At 30.5% G+C, this 17,520-nt stretch overlaps 5 protein-coding genes across 7 annotated transcripts; 2 read left to right on the plus strand and 3 right to left on the minus strand.

The window, feature by feature from the left end:
- The first annotated feature begins 1,259 nt into the window (after positions 1–1,259).
- On the plus strand, positions 1,260–4,348 carry LOC105667520 (Death regulator Nedd2-like caspase). Its single transcript, XM_012359357.2, has 7 exons — positions 1,260–1,973; positions 2,403–2,563; positions 2,694–2,756; positions 2,869–3,169; positions 3,305–3,558; positions 3,689–3,956; positions 4,029–4,348. The coding sequence occupies exons 1-7, from the start codon at positions 1,677–1,679 to the stop codon at positions 4,146–4,148; spliced, it is 1,464 nt and encodes a 487-aa protein (XP_012214780.1). The 5' UTR covers positions 1,260–1,676; the 3' UTR covers positions 4,149–4,348.
- A 334-nt stretch (positions 4,349–4,682) lies between these two features.
- On the minus strand, positions 4,683–8,308 carry REG (proteasome regulator gamma). 3 transcript variants are annotated; one of them, XM_012359359.2, is made up of 5 exons: positions 8,076–8,301; positions 6,458–6,490; positions 5,897–6,217; positions 5,678–5,814; positions 4,683–5,532 (listed from the first exon to the last, which is right to left on the minus strand). In XM_012359359.2, exons 1-5 carry the CDS (start codon positions 8,097–8,099, stop codon positions 5,310–5,312), a joined length of 738 nt encoding a protein of 245 aa, XP_012214782.1. In that variant the 5' UTR covers positions 8,100–8,301; the 3' UTR covers positions 4,683–5,309. The 3 variants fall into 3 exon arrangements, with proteins under 3 accessions (XP_012214782.1, XP_012214781.1, XP_012214783.1); XM_012359358.2 differs by lacking the exon at positions 8,076–8,301 and adding an exon at positions 6,726–7,003; XM_012359360.2 differs by lacking the exon at positions 6,458–6,490 and having other exon boundaries at positions 8,076–8,308.
- A 547-nt stretch (positions 8,309–8,855) lies between these two features.
- Rpn6 (regulatory particle non-ATPase 6) lies at positions 8,856–11,552 on the minus strand. Its single transcript, XM_012359303.2, has 4 exons — positions 10,847–11,552; positions 10,172–10,566; positions 9,776–10,100; positions 8,856–9,441 (listed from the first exon to the last, which is right to left on the minus strand). Exons 1-4 carry the CDS (start codon positions 11,165–11,167, stop codon positions 9,211–9,213), a joined length of 1,272 nt encoding a protein of 423 aa, XP_012214726.1. The 5' UTR covers positions 11,168–11,552; the 3' UTR covers positions 8,856–9,210.
- A 263-nt stretch (positions 11,553–11,815) lies between these two features.
- LOC105667491 (uncharacterized) lies at positions 11,816–13,409 on the minus strand. The gene is made up of 5 exons (XM_012359310.2): positions 13,108–13,409; positions 12,889–13,022; positions 12,471–12,803; positions 12,126–12,393; positions 11,816–12,046 (listed from the first exon to the last, which is right to left on the minus strand). The coding sequence occupies exons 1-5, from the start codon at positions 13,152–13,154 to the stop codon at positions 11,953–11,955; spliced, it is 876 nt and encodes a 291-aa protein (XP_012214733.1). The 5' UTR covers positions 13,155–13,409; the 3' UTR covers positions 11,816–11,952.
- A 295-nt stretch (positions 13,410–13,704) lies between these two features.
- Positions 13,705–16,359, plus strand: Usp14 (ubiquitin specific protease 14). Its single transcript, XM_012359304.2, has 6 exons — positions 13,705–13,961; positions 14,104–14,282; positions 14,362–14,820; positions 14,910–15,179; positions 15,272–15,560; positions 15,637–16,359. Exons 1-6 carry the CDS (start codon positions 13,946–13,948, stop codon positions 15,918–15,920), a joined length of 1,497 nt encoding a protein of 498 aa, XP_012214727.1. The 5' UTR covers positions 13,705–13,945; the 3' UTR covers positions 15,921–16,359.
- The last annotated feature ends 1,161 nt before the right edge of the window (positions 16,360–17,520 follow it).

Here is a 17,520-nt window from a genome sequence, read left to right on the forward strand (position 1 = left end):
ACTAAGAGCAAGAGCAAGTAAAAAGCTTACTTTGGGCGGTATTCATAGTCCCTTCTTATATTCAAAATCGTCTTAAGCACGGACTTATATTCGCTCTCTTCGTCAAACATAGATTGTGTCTGACGAAGAGAGCGAATATAAGTTCGTGCTTAAGACGATCTTGAATATAAGAACGGACTATGAATACCGGCCTTTGTGCTTGTGAAATATTCGTATGCAACGTGGTATGCAAATAATTTTAATTAAACATTTATATAAGGTATATATTTCAAGATTATAAATTTTAAAGTAAATGTAGTTTAACATTTAACATTTTATTTTTAATTGTTTTGCAGAAAATTAGAATTTATTGTAGTATTAACTTTTAATTTTTATAACCTAAAATTGTTGCATGTTAAATCAATTAATATTTCGCTATAAGCAATATCTTTTAATCTATCTATCTATTTATCTATCTATTAATAAATCAGCATAGATATATTTTCTAAGTATGTCCAAATATTAATATAAATAATTTTTAGCAATATATTAATATTTTCATTTTTTTATTTATAAGATAATTTAACTGCATTTTATTTTTAAATATTTTTAATTTTTATTATAGATATAATAAATTCTGAAGTAATGGCCTGTTGTGTCAAAGGTTGCAATTCAAGGGGAGATAAAAAAGGATCAGAAAAAAGAAGTTTATATTCTTTATATTCTTTATGTTCTTTAAAAATTTGTAACATTTTTTTTATTTTTTAAAAATTTATTTGTTTATTTCAATTTCATACTTACGTTCCATGCTTTTCTAATCCTTATAACCTTTTCTCTCACTGTGGTCTCATCTGTCATTGACAATTTAAAGATGGCGACGAAATGTTGCAAGTTATTCCACTCGGCAAACCTCCTCCTTCACGGAACATTTTTCGTGACCACTTTCAATCTATGTAGTTACGTCTCCTTACTTTTACTTCGTGGTATTATACTGTGGGCTTGTTCGTTTTAGCTGCACTGGGGCAGCTCTGGGTCTGCTCTAAACAAGATAATACAGGACAAACTATTTATCTGTCCTGTATTATCCTGTGTAGAGCAGACCCAGAGCAGCCCCAGTGTAGCTAAAACCATGATGTAAGAAGGTAGGTGTACCATTGCGCATAATGGCAGCCGTATGACGTCAGCATGATAGGACAGCCAATCAAACGTGGTCCAAAATGCATCCGCGAAATTCTAATATAGAATTATCATATTATTAAAATGTAATTAAAATTTATAAAAATATCTTATAAAAATAATAAATTTGCAATATAAAATACAGTAGCAATAAATGACAATTACCCACAATAATAAATAATATCAATTAATAAATATTATATAGAAAATTAAGTGTTTCCAACACAAATGTGTGAATACATATATTTAATATCTCTTATGATATCTCGTATGATCAGTACGACTTATACAATTCTTTACACAACACGTTGGCATAGTTTTTAAATATCTTTTAATATTATTATATTTAATAACCTTCGGTGTCAACCGTGTCAACATATTTTGGCAGCCATATTACTTTTTAGCATTTTGGACCAATTCCTGATTGGTCGAAGAGCGATCATTACTTTGGACGACTGCGCATTCACGGCAATGGTACACCTATCTTCTTACATCATGGCTAAAACGAACAAGCCCTGTGTATGTGTGTACTTTTGTTTAGCTGTACAAGATCGAGAGCAATTGAGAGTTATTACGCTGCTGTTACATACTGGTGTTTATCTTCGGTATTTTGTCAAAAGATCTCGGTAGCAAAAGCGATATTTGTAGCAGTAAATGTTTCACTGTGTTCCACGTTCAAGATGGATCAAAGGGATCGTGAAAAGATAGATAAGTGCTGTGAAGCCGTTGTATCTAAAATTGATATGACAAAACTCATGCCAAACTTGCTGAAATATAAAGTTTACAACAGAGATGATGTAAATATTCCACGATGGAATGTGAGTTTTATCTATTCATTATTGTAATGTTCAATTGTATGCATGTAACAAACAGGAAGCTCCAATTTCACCAACCATTGTGCGTCATCAATTTCTCTAATATCTTTTTCATGTTTCCTTTTTTTATTTATTGAAATATTTATGTAAAAATAATCTATAATATATATTTTTGTTTTTTTTTAACATAAAATTATAAAACAAGGATACTAATGAAATCACCCCAAACCATTCACCCTAACCAATTTTGACATTTTAGAAATATCTTAACAATGAGTCATCCTACAGCTATGACTTATAAACTATGTTTATGAGTTATGTATTGTAGATTAAATAGAAATGGAAACTCAATATATAAAGAAATGAAACACTTTTTTGAAATATAATATACTAAAATTATAATAATTATCAATTAATTATATGTAATTACAGAAGAATATTACGGCACAAGAAACAGTCAAAGATATATATCTAACAATTAAAACTCGAGGACCAAATGCATTTAAAAATTTAATTCTTAGTCTAAGACAGTCTGGTCATGGAATTTTAGCTGATGTATTAGAGGGAAAGGATAGCAAAAATGATAGTACAAGGTATTTTTTTGTAACAATTTATTATTGATTTATCTTTAATCTTAAGAATCAAAATGCTAACACTATGAAATAATATTAAGTGTTAAATATTATTTAATATTTAAATTTAATATTAAATATTATTTTTTAGCTTAAGGCAGACCAACCATGAAGCTGCAGCTAGTTCATTGGAAGGGAAAAACAATAATTTAAGGTATTAGGTTTATTATGACTTATTAAGTTTGTAAATGTTGAAAAAAATGTTTATGTTTCATTGACATGTTCTTTGGACAAAATAACTTTAAAATCAACATTTTTAATTTCAGACAAGAGGATCATTTTGTGAACCATTCCATTTCTGATGTATTTGTGATAAATCAGTCTGATGAACCCTTAAAAATCAAATTAATCAAAGCTACAGAATTTTTGGATCGTGAATATGACAATGTTGAGCGATATCCCATGCGAAGTAAACCTCGTGGAATAATTTTGATAATCACGAATATTTATTACAACTCATCAGACGAGAAACCAAGACTTTCAGCAAAACATGATGAAGATAACTTGAAAGAGTTGTTTGAAAAAATGGGTTTTGTTGTTGTTACCAGGCAAAATCTGACTGGACAAGTATGTAAATGATAACATGCCCATTTAACATTAGTCATTTTGTATCATATATTTATATTTTGATACATTATCTTTTCTCTAATTTTATATTAATATTATAAGTTAATTTAAAAATTATGATTTTTTTTCTACTAGGAAATAAAAAACACAGTCAAAACATTTTCAAAGAGAGATGATTTAGAAAAGGTTGATTCATGTTTTGTAATTATTACAAGTCATGGCACAGAAGACAAGGAAAATAATACGGAAATCCAGGGAACAGATTACAATGCAAGTGGGCAAGCAAATTATGAAAAAATATTGTGTACAGATGTCTGTGATTACTTTACAGTAGAAGCTTGTCCGCAACTTGCGAGAAAACCAAAAATATTTATTTTTCAACTTTGTAGGTACGAAAAATATAATTTTATCGTTAACATTATCTCTTTATTTTTTATCTCGAACTTGAAGTCAAGGGTAATTATGAACGCCATTTTATTAATACATGCATTTATTTTTCCCTATTCTTTCTCTAAATAGAGGAAAGAGAATACAGAAAGCTGTAGCTTACTCTAGAATCGCTACAGATACATGTGCTTTTTCAAATGGGAAAACAGATGAATCCAATATCGATATACCTCGTATTCAAACTACAAGAAATTATTCAGATATGCTTATAGTTCAATCTACTTTGCCTGGATATGTGGCTCATCGAGACACTGTAACTGGCAGTTGGTTCATACAAATTCTTTGCAAAGTATTCATGAACCACGCTCATAAAAATCACGTTCAAGATTTATTTAGTATGGTAAATATGATAAGTTACTAAATATAAAATAATCACAATAGCTGTACAATGATCAATTAATGCAATTTGCAGATTGATGCAGAATTGGATCGTCTCAGAACAATGCACAACGAGTGCCAGACATCATGTGTAGAGTCAAAGGGATTTAATAAGCATTGTTATCTCAACCCTGGTCTTTTCGAGAAATCGTGACAACGTTCTAAAAAGAGAAAATTATTATGTAAACGATAGTACGCAATATTTTCATACTGGTTGACTACGAGTGTCTTGATGCCCGATTTTGACTTTCAGTGCCATTATAGAATTTTTCTACTGTAAACGATTTGTAAACAATTTGTAAACGATTACAAATTTTAGCACATAAATTTTTATATACATTTTAAAAAAGTTAATCATGTCCTTATCCGTTCTTTTGTTCCTTGATCTCACTATGAACATGAATGCTTGATTTGCATTTGTTTATTGAAAAAAGATATATATCTATTTTTTTTTTTTCCAATAGATGCACTTTAAGCATTACTTATATTGCTAGCAAGATGACCATATATATACATATTGCTTGCAGAGAATACTTTGTGGAAGGACATAGTTTATTATTCTTATACTATGCAAATTTAAAGGGATTTATTCCGAATATCGAGTAACGTTGTATTTTATGCAATCTTTTGTGCTACTATATTCAGGTCTTATCGCGACAATGCCTAAACATTCAAAGGAAGACGCGAGTACTGTTTAAATGTATACTTTTTAATAGCTTGTGTTCCAATCTTCGTACAGATATAATTATAAACAATCCACTTAACTATACTAAATTTAATTTGATCACTTCTTTACTCTTTTTATAAGTGCTCTAATTATACAATTGGCAAAATTACATGCAAGCTTGTCTACACTGCATAACTTTGTAACGAAATCTATGCAGCAAAACCTTCATAAGTATATTATGCTCGTAAAATTTTATGAAGCAAATGCTGGCGAAATTCGGGAAATCAAATAAAATAACGATTCCGAAGGACTTGTAGGACCTTTCTAAAAAATTGCTGTTTTTTTTCATCTTAAGATTAACTGATATTTTTTGTACGTATTAATGACAAAAGTTAGCTACATAGACTTAAATATATGAATAAGTTAAATGTATTCTACATAATACTATTTCGAAGAGATTTTAAGTGTAGATATAATCATAGCTTTATTCATAGTGCCATAAAACTAATAATGAACTAATGTTAAGGCAATTGAGTCATGTCGATGAAAGATGAGTTTTTATTTTATTATGTTATTATATTCCCCATTTATGTTTGTATCGAGTTATTCTGCACATAGATTGTACAATAGCGCATTATACGATTATGCCTAATACAAGGACTGCGCGTTGGAGGAACGTGGCCGTTTGATCTTTTCCAAGTTCTTGATCACGAGATCGTGCAGTGAACAGTAGCGATTACGGACTTCGCACATGACGAGCCATAAACTCACATACTCCTTCTCATCTAGTTCTTGAATCGCTCTTCTATAATCGATGATGTGTGGATATTTTGCAACTTTACTAACAATCTTCCCTCTGGAGATAAAATACCTGTGGATATCAAGGATAAAGTAAAAAATGACTTCTCTTGTTACGTTGACTAACATTACTCTAAGAACATTGTAAAGCAGTAATATTTATTAATCGCAGTAATATTTATATGCCGAGAGAGAGATTATATATATTTTTTTAATACCTAGAAATTTGATCAAAGAATGCAGCAGCTTCGCTTTCAACTGATTGTATCTCTGATAATGTATCTTCTTGTATGGATACACCAAAGTTGTTTCCATCCTCAATTTTTGGAATCAGGAAAGAAATCCACATTTTTAACTAAAGAATTAATAATATCATTAATGATAATTGAATTATTTATTTTAAAAATAATATCAACTTCTGCAGAGTTCATACTTACTAAATTGGAATCCTCCAAAAGTTGTCTAATATAAGGTTTGACTATGTGAATCAAATCGCTTAATTTTTTATTGGAAGGTACAGGACCATTTGGAAGTACCATAACTTTGGTTCCACTGGTCTCTTCTCCATTATTGTCGAATTTGAGCTTTTTTGTAGCAGGACCATCTTCGGAATGATTAAGAATTATGGGGTCTGGAATGGGTACATTTAACTCTTGATGTACATCCGACAATTTTCGATTACAGAATCCAGGTGTTTCCAGCAATTCATTTAGTTTAACTATCTTCTCTGGAAATCCTTTTACCAACAATTCTTCCGCCTGAATATAAACATATGGACAATATGTGTCATAAACTATAATTTTTACATAAATACACACACACACACATACTGACGCGCACGCATACACATATTACTAAGTATGGCTTATTAATTATAAAAGATTGCAGTTTTATTAATCATAGAAAAAACTGAAAATTATGTACTATAAAATATTACAAAAATTATGAACATTTAAGAGAGATAAATAAATAAAAAAAAGAGAGCAAGAACAAATTACCTTAGTTTTTAGAGAATCCTTGTAATCTTGAACCTGTAAGATAAACTCAAAACATACATCACTTTAATACGATATAATTGCATATAAGGAACAAGGAACTTTAAATTAAGATGCAATAATGTATATATATATATATATATATATATATAGATGTCATAAAAGTCAGCAAAAAATGTTTTTATATGATTATTAAAACTTTGTTGATATTATATATACATATATTGATATATTGATATTACAAAATGCCAACCATGTTTATTTCAACTACCTCATTTTCCATGTAACCATCTGGTAACACATTACTTGATTCATTACTTAGATTAATAGAAAGTGTTGAGAACATTTACATAAAAGCAATAAAATAATACACAGGAGAGTTATCTAAAGTAATTATGACAATTTATAAGCAAGAATTTAGTTCTGCAAAGTTTAACTTGTATTTTTATACAGAATACAATTTTAAGAGGTTATGACAGATTATTCAATTGTTTGCCATGTCATGTTAGGATAAAAACTTATATCTACATAATTAATATATAAATTTTGCTATTAAAGGGAAAAATAAAACATGTGTTATTTTCTACATTAATATCAAATTATTGCATGTTTATTTGCAAAATTAATAATAAAGAAATAATTTCTATGTATTATTTAATAAAATTTATTTAATAATAAAAACTTAATAACAACATAGAATACAGTTTAAAATATGTCAAACTACATATTGCTATTATCAATTGTATTGCACATTTCATACAATAAAATTAATATAACTATCTCTTCGAGTTAATTTTATACAAGCAAATGTATAGGAGAGAATTCATAAAATTAAAGAAATCTAACTACATAATATTAAATTTGATGTGTTTGATTATTTCTTATAATACAAAATTATTAGATAATTTAATTGTTATCTTTTTATGCTTATTATAAAATAAGAAAACTGAATTTAGCACATCATTTAAGAGTTACATATTGTCATACACATATGCAAAGAATTACTGCAATCTATGATTATTTATAATAATTCACATAAAAGGTAAAGAAAAAGATGTTAATATAATTGAAACTAACAATATTAACATCATGCTGCTTTACAATAATATTTGCGAAGAAAAATCTGCCTTTTGTCAAACATGCTTGTTAAAAGCAGTAATTAACCACTAGTTTTAGAGAATTATTTAGTTTTAAGAGAATAATTATTCACCTGATAATTGCTAGTTAGAATTATTATCAAAATAAGATCTTTTGTATAAAAAGCAAAGAAAAAGGTGCTACGCAAAGAATGGAGTAAAAATGAAGAGGTTAAATCAGTGTTTGGCCTTAGAATGGTTTTTTTTCGTAGCATCTGATGTTCATAGCACGTAAAGCTTATATAATAGAGAAGAGGACAATAGAAGTCGAAAAGAATTGGACTGGACATATAGCAAATAGATAACAATAATTTAGTAATGGTACGACGGAAGGATGCGACACAAACAGTACTGTGTCGCGTAAATACCGGTGGATAACCTAATCGATTGTCGTTATTGCCAACCCATCAAACTCGGCTGCTCGATCGTCCTTTCGTACTGGTAAAGTAACATCAGCAATGCGAGAAAAAACCTTGATTCTTTACCTTTTCTACCGTAGCATCCTCCATTATATGTTCCTTAGGAAAAAACTTTCTAAACTATAGTCACTGTGTATCCCTTTGTTGAAACGTGCAACTTCAAACAGGAAGTCGGGCTACCATCGTGTTTCTGTACTACCGCGTCGTCAAACGAAGATCTCGATTTTCCGAAGATTTATTTGTTTCAGTTGCAATTTTTTCAAATGTTCCACATTAAAATCAAATAAATGTATATTTATGTTTTAGACAGAAAAAGAAATCAAATGTAACTGAAACAGACAGATTTGATGTTGGGTTGAGGACGCGCGTCGCGCATGATCACAAGTCCATCGATCGATTTTTCAAACATGAATCACGAGGTGGAAAATATATTATTATCGATTGCTAAAAGAGTTTATGCAAATTTAAACGTTTACACATTATAATTTTAAAAAATCTGAAACTAAATCTAAATATTTAAAATGTATAAAAGAAACGTTGTTTATTCAAGGCTACGGATGCACTATCACGTCTAGATAGTTTTTTATGGTATCAATTTTTAAATTAATCAAATTTCCAAAAATTCAATGTCCAAATAAACCTTTTGATGATTTTGAATCATTCATATTTAAATGCATACATTCAAAGATTTAAATATCTAATTATTTCAAACTACAAAGATACAAAAATTTTAACTGTTAAGTATTCGTATAGTGTATCTCTATTTTAACACATTTGACCTATTAAGCCTTTTTCGAACAAGTGTATATTTGATTGCCTCAGGACATGTAAATGAGTAAATGGATAATTATTTTATTTTTATATTTCATGATTTTCAACATTATGACAATTTTCTTCACTCTTGAAGAATATTTAAGAAAAATAATTTTAAAAACACGGAATTGAGAAGGCTTGTTAATTAGATTTTAAGCGAATTAATTATTTAGTTTCTTTTTTTTTTTTTTTAAATAATTTCTCTACTATTAAAAAAAGCAATTCTATACGAACTTATCGGTAAATGAGCACTTTTTGTCGCGACACTTCCGCGTCGTCCATGTTAATTACGAGAAAAACACATCGATAGTGTTTGAGAGTAACTAATTATTAATGATTATAATAATTGCGATAGATTTTTTCTTGTATAAATACATATTAAATAGGGCTAGGTGAGTTTCTTGGCTTTCTGGTAAAGTGTATCAACAACTTTTCCCATGCTATGTATCGTGTCTAATGCGATTTCGTAAGTCTTGTCACGAGGTGTATCTTCAAAAACAATTAAAACACCCTCTCCTTGGTCGAGAACTCCTCGCAGCTTTTTATCCAGAATCATCTGCGAAAGTTTCTTTTCTACTTGCGCCAACGGTAGAGATATGCACGAAGCAATATGACTCACCTGTAAAAACATTAAAGTGTAAAAGAATTATTTCAATGAATATAATTGTTTCAGATATTCTCAGATTTTTCAATAATTGAATATGGAACTTTGCTTGATCATTATTTGTTACAATTGTTAATTTTTTAGAAAATTACTCGATTCAGATTATTTAAGTTTTCATCCAAAATATAATTTATTTATATACTTATTATATATTATTATAGCTTTATTTTTGACAGATCCGTAATTAGATCACTTTTTTATATTTTTACTTAGAATTAGTTAAATAATTTATAGCTAAAAAGAAATGTAAGAGAATTCTAGAATATTCAATGTATTCATATATAAATACCTGAACTCGTGAGTAAGGTTCAACTAAACGACATAAATTTTGCTCCAACATAGCATCATAGAGAGAACCAAGGTGTGCGCGCACGATCACATCGTCTTCCAATTCTTGTCGGTATTGTTTAACTGCCTTCTGGAAATCCGCTAGTGATCGTCGGTGGCTAGCTTCGGCTACTGCACGCATCGCATCTAAATCTAGTCCTGCATATTTCACTGCTAGTTTACCTGACATGATAGCCTGAACGTCTTCCGGCGTACGCAACATAATTTTGGACAGTAACATATACTTGAGCGCCGTTAATGCTTTAGGACTTTCAACACTGTCATACCTAAAAATAAGAATAGTACAGTGTTATAAAATATAGAAATGTACGAATTATGAAATATTTGAATACAATACCCTTCAAATGCTTCGTAAAAATAAGAGTAAGCAGTCTTGAAGTCTCGTTCATCTGCGGCATGCAATATTCCTGATTGTAGATCTAGAGCAGCTTGCATTTTAGGTGGACAGTAAATTGCGTTGGCAGTTGTTCTGGCACTGGTGAGTGCAGCTCTAGCTTTTGCTAAATTACTCAACGCGTGATATGTTTTGCTCTCTAATAATTGAACTTCTACTAACAGTTGTTTATCATCCAATTTTTTGAGTTCTTTAAGAAGAGCAGAGCCCAATAGCAGCGCTTCGCTAAACATTCCCGTGTCAAAGTAGAGAGCTATTAAGCGAGCTTCTAATGATTGCCTTAAAAATGTTCTGCGTTCTTCCTTTGCCCATTCTATGCATTCTTTACACAATTGCACCTAAATACACATATGTATATAAATACATTTTACATTTTGTGATTTCGAAAAGACAATCACAATATAAATATTAATAGATAACAAATATACTATTTTATAGAAGTTACCTTCTTTTCTCTATATTTATTCAATTGAGTATATTTGAAAACTTCATGTGTAAACATAATTATAATTTAGTTGACATTTTGAAGTAAAATTGTCATATGATATAACCTATAATTGATCCTATATTGTGTCTAACTCTATATTTTTCCTCACGTATGAAAAAAAATTCTTTTACCTCGATACCAATACCAGCTTCCAGATCCAAGAAGAAATCTACTAAAGATCGCACAAGCTTGGCGGCCTTTGCTTTACTAATGAGACTGAGAAACGGTCTAGTAGCTTTAATCAGCTCAGCCAATTCCTTAGCCTTGCCCTCCTTCTTGTAGAGCTCTCCCAGATGCAGAATACCCTGCTCCTTGACGCGGATGTTGTCCTCATCGTCATCGGCAACACCGATACTCGGGTCCGAGACAATCTCGTTTAACAGCGAGATACCCTCGCTGCGATTTGTCATCGAAACTGCCTGAGCTCGCTCAAACAACATCGCACCGGCCATCTCGGATGATTAGCCGCTTCCTCGCAGGAGCGTTAATCCTCAAAAATATATGTTATCACTTTCCTACCGTTACCGTTGACGCGGCTGCAAAAAGGAATATGTCGCGATACAAATATGTCGAGTACACGGAAGAAACGTGGCTGTAAGCGGGAATCTGCACAGCCGTGTACGCTACGCGAGTACAATCTCACGCTTGAACAATCTCACTCTTCCGTGCGAGTATGTGCACGCACACTCGTGCTCGGTCTTCAATTGTGCTTTGTAGCTTGTCACTCCTCACCGCGCTCGTACGATCTCTGAGGCTGCAAAACTCGTGTCATGCTGCTACGTGAGTCAAATGAGCCACTATTAACGCAGCATATTACACAGTAACGCAACTCCCTTTCAACACTTTTGATGTTTGTACCGAAAACGAAGTGTGCATGCGTGAAATAAATAAGTTGCCTAGTAACGTCATCTTCAATCACTAAACTGATGTGAGCAGCGTATGTTCAATCTTCCCTTTATCAAAGGGTGTGTGAACATAGCATTAGCCGATCTCGATAAATGTATATACTTTATGCCCCAAAATCGGGCAATGAAAAATAAACATGAAAAGTCTAATGTTTTTGTTATAATCAGGTAGAAAAAAAATGCAATTCTACAAGCTTTATTTATGTCAAATTTTATTTAATAAAATTTAAGAATTTTTTCACGAAACTTGATAATACATAGCATAAATTTTAATAAAAATATATATATAATATACTGTAAATAATTATGTGACCATTAAATGTTCTCTCTCTTCAGTCCTCTTCTTTATTGATTTCGTTATGTGCTAACAAAAATGAAGAATTTTTCAGTATCAATACTTGTAAATTGCAGAGTGTTGCTTCCAATCTGAAATACACATATAAATATGTACTATTAAATTCATAAATATATAAACTAAATTAAAAAAAAAGTTTTTGTAACATACTTCTTTTGTAGATTTTCTATTTCATTGTATGTTTCAGTAAAATTTTTCAATTCAGTATTAATAGTGCAATATGTTTTATCTTTTGATCCAATTAGACTTGTAATGTCTTTCAAAATATTTGAACACTTTACTAATAATATTTGAATATCTTTCCACTCATCCTGTGTTTTAGGAAGTACTATATCATTACACCGCAATACATCCAGAGGTTCCAAGAGAGATTCCAATTTGGATAACATATTTTTTACCATCTTGAATGTTCCATTCTCTGTAAAAATATGAATGTAAATATAAATGTTAATATAATTGCAAATAATTTCATTTTGATTCTAGTTTAAATCTTACTGGTACACTTTTCTACTGCAACTAGTTGCTCATCTATCTCTTTTTGTACTAATTTCAAGTTTACTATATCATGTTCCCTTGTTTTGATTTTGATCAACTTGTTTGTGTCTTGGTCAACTTCTTGGTCTACTGTAGATAATTGTCTGACCATTAAATGTTCTCTCTCTTCAGTCTTCTTCTTTATTATCAAATCTGTCAGCATAGCTTGTAAATATTCATCATAAAGAAGTTCTAATTTTCTTGATGCAGTATCCATCTTCTTTTGCGCATCCAATGATACATGCGATGGCATGATTGAGTGCCTATTTACAGTAATCTTTTTTTTCAGTGGTTCTACAAAGAATAATATAGCATGTAATATTATATTAACATAGTAAAATAAAACATTGTCAGTAAAATATAGGATTAAAGTTCTTACTTTGTGTCTGCCTAATTTCATTCGGCATCATAGTTGTTCTATTACGAGAAGTAGTTGCATTTGTGGCCATATCGAGTAACACACTACTCGATAAATCTTTTCTTACAACTTCTGGTACATCTGAATTTTGACCTCTAAACAAAAGCATGCAACTCAAATATAAATTTCTGATTATATTCTGTAATTAACTTAAATTTCATAATAAGATAATATATTTACCTTCGAATACGTGCTAATCTTGAAATATTTTTCGGCTCTTCCTGCATTTTTTTACTGTTGTACCGAACTCTTGATTTAAATACTATAATAATAAATATATGAAAGCAACAATAGAGACGTTTCTCGGAGTAGAAGCAAACTACGATGCTTTCAGAAAAAATTATAGGTAACTACGGGCGGTATTCATAGTCCGTTCTTATATTTAAAATCGTCTTAAGCACGGACTTATATTCGCTCTCTTCGTCACACATAGATTGTGTCTGACGAAGAGAGCGAATATAAGTTCGTTCTTAAGACGATCTTGAATATAAGAACGGACTATGAATACCGCCCTACGAGAGCATCCTAGGATATGCCATTTTATAAATCGTGACATAAGTGAGCGAGATAACAAAGAGAACAACAAATTAATTCTATCTCTTTTTTTCACAATGATAATTATGGTACATATATAGTTTAGAAATTATAGAATTATGTTTTTTTAATATTAACTAGCGCAAAATTTGAATTCAATTTTAGTTGTGTATTTCTTATAGAAATAAATTTTGTAGATAAGAAGTTTTCGAAGAACAAACCGACAATGCGATTAAAAGGAACAAACTTCTAATATATATATTGGTACACATCAAACACGCGCCATCCACACATCCATATTCGATCATCTGGCCATCTATCTGATTTTGGCACATTCTCTGTAACGACATACACATTGCACATGATACACATAAGTGCCGCGAACCTGACTTAGCATTTTGCAGTTACTCAATTCTTATATTAGTTCGATATTTTACAAGTGTAATATATTTATACATTGCAACTACGTGCACAAAAAATAAATATGCCTCAATATACAAGTATGTATTTAATTATCATAATATCTAACCTAAAAAATGCACTATCAAATACTATGTATATGTATATAGTATGTGTATATATACATATTTTTTTAAATCTTGTTTAATATATCATACTTTATGGATTATTAATATATTTCAGTCAAAGTTAAATGGGGAAAGGAACTCTTTTCCAATGTAGAAGTCAATACTGAGGAAGAACCAATCTTATTTAAAGCACAACTTTTTGCTTTGACTGGAGTTCAACCTGAGAGACAAAAGGTTATGCTCAAAGGAATGACACTTAAAGATGATGATTGGGGCAACCTGAAACTGAAAGATGTAACGATATATAAATAAATGCTTTATTTCTTAGTATACAATATTTAAAAGATTTATAATTAATTATTGATTGCACTAGGGTGTTACGGTACTTATGATGGGTTCTAAAGAAGATGTGCCTACAGAACCAATGGAAAAACCAATATTTTTGGAAGACATGAACGAAACTGAATTGGCCACAGCTTTAGATCTACCAACTGGTTTACTTAATCTTGGCAACACATGTTATTTAAATGCAACTGTGCAATGTTTAAAAACTGTACCAGAATTACGAGATGCTTTGAAGATTTTCCCAGGTGGTTGGGCTGCAGCTGCAAGTTTAGCATTACCAGCACAAAGTATAACAGCAGCTTTAAGGGACTTATATGATAATATGGACAAGGGAACATCTAGAGCACCTCTAGTTTTGCTCCAAATGTTGCATTTAGCTTTTCCAAGATTTGCTGAAAAAACTGAACTAGGTGTACTTCAGCAACAAGATGCAAATGAATGTTGGACAGAATTGATCAGAATGTTGCAACAAAAGTTACCTACAAAGGTTATTAAATTTGTAATATTAATTATTTATGTATATTGCTTTTGTATTAGATACATATAAAATCACTAAAAGCATTGTATCTATAATAGAATAATCCAGATGTGTCGGAAGATGATGCTGAAGCCTCCAAACCACGATCGTTCATTGAACAATACTTTGGAGGTATATTTGATTATGAATTAAAGTGTGTTGAATTCGAGGACGAACCAGCTACTACTGGAAAAGAAGAATTCTTACAACTGAGTTGTTTTATTTCAACTGATGTTAAGTATATGCATTTTGGACTTAGAAACAAAATGCAAGAGCAAATTACAAAAATGTCATCAACACTTGGAAGGAACGCCGTTTACACAAAAACGGTAAATTTTTAAATATGTAATTAATTACACACACGCACACACACACACACATCTTGAGACATGAAAGATTTAATTATATGTACTTTTTTCAGTCAAAAATTAGCAGATTGCCAGCATATTTAACCATACAATTTGTCCGATTTTTTTACAAAGAAAAAGAAGCAATTAATGCAAAAATATTAAAAGATGTTAAATTTCCCTTGGAATTTGATGCTTTTGAATTATGTAGTTCTGAACTTCAAAACAAGCTCACACCAATGCGTGAGAAGTTCAAAGAATATGAAGATAGTTTGCTAGAAGAATCTTCCAGTGCAAAGAATAAGGACAAAGAAGAGAAAGCAGGAAAAAAGATGAAACAAGAACCATTTTGGTTTAATAATGGTAAAGAAAAATTATTTGATGCAGTTATCTATATTCTACAAAATTAATGCATTGAAATTTGCATATATGATTACAGATTTGGGATCGAATAATAGCGGCTATTATAAATTGCAAGCAGTTTTGACTCATAGAGGACGTTCCAGTAGTAGTGGTCATTATGTTGCTTGGATTCGGCAAAGAGGTGATACGTGGATGAAATGTGACGACGATGTTGTCACACCCGTTACTAGTGATGAAGTTTTAAAACTCAGTGGAGGCGGTGATTGGCATTGTGCGTATGTTCTTTTGTATGGCCCAAGAATTTTGGAAGTGGAAGATTCGGAGAACAATCCGGCTGATACAAATAATATTGAAGCATAACTTTTAAATAATTACTTTAAAAAAAAACGAATACACTTGGCAAGAGATTGCTTGTGTTGCTAGTTCTATAAACATCCATTTGTTTTTATATCAATTAATATGACTGTGTTATTAAGACATCATTGTTATTATCAATGCGCCATAATGTTATCGTGCATAGTATTTGTAATTTGAATAACAATTCTAACGTGTAAAAATAACTTATTGTTCATAGCAATTTTTTTTTTTTTTTTTTTTTTTTTTTTTTTTTTATAATTTGGATTAATAAGAACCAAAAATAAGTAAAGATTGAGTTAGAATCGATTTCTAGTTTCCATTGTTCATAGTGTCATAAAGAGAGAATGTCGATCAACAAAAGTTACACATGTAGGATGTCATTGTGTACATAATTAAAGTAAACAAACAATAAAAAATAAATATTATTGTCTGTCTATTGAAATTATGTATTAATATAGCGTTAAGTTATTTTATGTTTAAAATATGAGCAAAAGATGTTACAGAATAAAAAGCAACTGATTTTAATGAAAATAATGTAATAAGATAGGGCGGTATTCATAGTCCGTTCTTATATTTAAAATCGTCTTAAGCACGGACTTATATTCGCTCTCTTCGTCACACATAGATTGTGTCTGACGAAGAGAGCGAATATAAGTTCGTTCTTAAGACGATCTTGAATATAAGAACGGACTATGAATACCGCCCATAGTGTTTTTTTGCAATTTCAATAAAATTATTCCATATTCCAAAGCTAGCTTTGATTTATCAAGTCTAAATTATCATACATTTACGTTTGTAATCACATTTATGTTTATTTTATCAAATGTAGGATATTTATAAATTTAATAAAATATAATCCTAAATTGAATAATAATAGTTATTTATTAAATAGTAGAAAAAAATGTATAAACATGTACGTACGCATACACTCATAGATTTAAGAGGATGCTGGAGTGCCTGACGAACTCCGACGCGAAAGCGCCATCATTTCGATGGAACTAAAAATTAGAGTGATATTATCGGCATAAGTCATAATCTAAGTATGAATGTATTGTGTATGCGTATGTGTGGTGCGTGTATATATTCGCATATTATTGTATAGCGCTTCTCTGATATTATCTTGGAACTAATCTTCTGTTATTTTTTCATCTGTTATACCGATATTGGACGCACACGTATGTAAAAATAGTCGGACAAGAATATTTTTTACATTAGACTTTTCAGCCCAATTTTAATGGTTCCATAACATTCTATTCTGCAGTCCGCAATTCGGGCTGCTCTTATTCAGCGTCTTAAAACTGTTAAACTTTTATAAAAAACGAAAATAGATAGCTCTATACAATATGTTATCCTAAGAGCAGAACAGAAATTAATGAATAGAAACAAATTTTGTTATTAATTCTTTTTTTTCCAAATAAAGTCGAGCAGCCCGAATTCCGTTTTTGTGTACACTTTACTCCTGCAAAAGGATTTACAATTCTATGCAACCAATAAAAAGATATTCTTGTTCGAAAAAATATAATGTCCGGCCGGTAACTCCAGCATCCCCTTAAATTAGTGCAATTTCTTACTATTCGTCACTTGACCCATTTTAGTTCTCTGC

This window comes from Linepithema humile, chromosome 1 (assembly GCF_040581485.1).
Source record: "Linepithema humile isolate Giens D197 chromosome 1, Lhum_UNIL_v1.0, whole genome shotgun sequence".
NCBI classification, from domain to species: Eukaryota; Metazoa; Arthropoda; class Insecta; order Hymenoptera; family Formicidae; genus Linepithema; species Linepithema humile.

What these genes read in the sequence shown, in the direction of transcription:
- Rpn6 (XM_012359303.2), bottom strand. Translation starts at nt 11,167, where the DNA reads ATGGCCGGTGCGATGTTGTTTGAGCGAGCTCAGGCAGTTTCGATGACA. An exon ending in TTTTACGAAGCATTTGAAGG is followed by an intron (nt 10,101 to 10,171) that starts GTATTGTATTCA and finishes TCTTATTTTTAG; the next exon opens with GTATGACAGTGTTGAAAGTC. An exon ending in AACCTTACTCACGAGTTCAG is followed by an intron (nt 9,442 to 9,775) that starts GTATTTATATAT and finishes ATGTTTTTACAG; the next exon opens with GTGAGTCATATTGCTTCGTG.
- REG (XM_012359358.2), bottom strand. Translation starts at nt 6,800, where the DNA reads ATGTTCTCAACACTTTCTATTAATCTAAGTAATGAATCAAGTAATGTG. An exon ending in AGGATTCTCTAAAAACTAAG is followed by an intron (nt 6,218 to 6,457) that starts GTAATTTGTTCT and finishes GTTTATATTCAG; the next exon opens with GCGGAAGAATTGTTGGTAAA. An exon ending in TTTTGGAGGATTCCAATTTA is followed by an intron (nt 5,815 to 5,896) that starts GTAAGTATGAAC and finishes TTAATTCTTTAG; the next exon opens with TTAAAAATGTGGATTTCTTT.
- Usp14 (XM_012359304.2), top strand. An exon ending in AACAAAAGTTACCTACAAAG is followed by an intron (nt 14,821 to 14,909) that starts GTTATTAAATTT and finishes TATCTATAATAG; the next exon opens with AATAATCCAGATGTGTCGGA. An exon ending in ACCATTTTGGTTTAATAATG is followed by an intron (nt 15,561 to 15,636) that starts GTAAAGAAAAAT and finishes ATATGATTACAG; the next exon opens with ATTTGGGATCGAATAATAGC.
- LOC105667491 (XM_012359310.2), bottom strand. Translation starts at nt 13,154, where the DNA reads ATGCAGGAAGAGCCGAAAAATATTTCAAGATTAGCACGTATTCGAAG. An exon ending in AGATTAGCACGTATTCGAAG is followed by an intron (nt 13,023 to 13,107) that starts GTAAATATATTA and finishes GCTTTTGTTTAG; the next exon opens with AGGTCAAAATTCAGATGTAC. An exon ending in TGCAGTAGAAAAGTGTACCA is followed by an intron (nt 12,394 to 12,470) that starts GTAAGATTTAAA and finishes ATATTTTTACAG; the next exon opens with AGAATGGAACATTCAAGATG.
- LOC105667520 (XM_012359357.2), top strand. Translation starts at nt 1,677, where the DNA reads ATGTGTGTACTTTTGTTTAGCTGTACAAGATCGAGAGCAATTGAGAGT. An exon ending in GGCAAAATCTGACTGGACAA is followed by an intron (nt 3,170 to 3,304) that starts GTATGTAAATGA and finishes TTTTTCTACTAG; the next exon opens with GAAATAAAAAACACAGTCAA. An exon ending in TTTATTTTTCAACTTTGTAG is followed by an intron (nt 3,559 to 3,688) that starts GTACGAAAAATA and finishes TTCTCTAAATAG; the next exon opens with AGGAAAGAGAATACAGAAAG.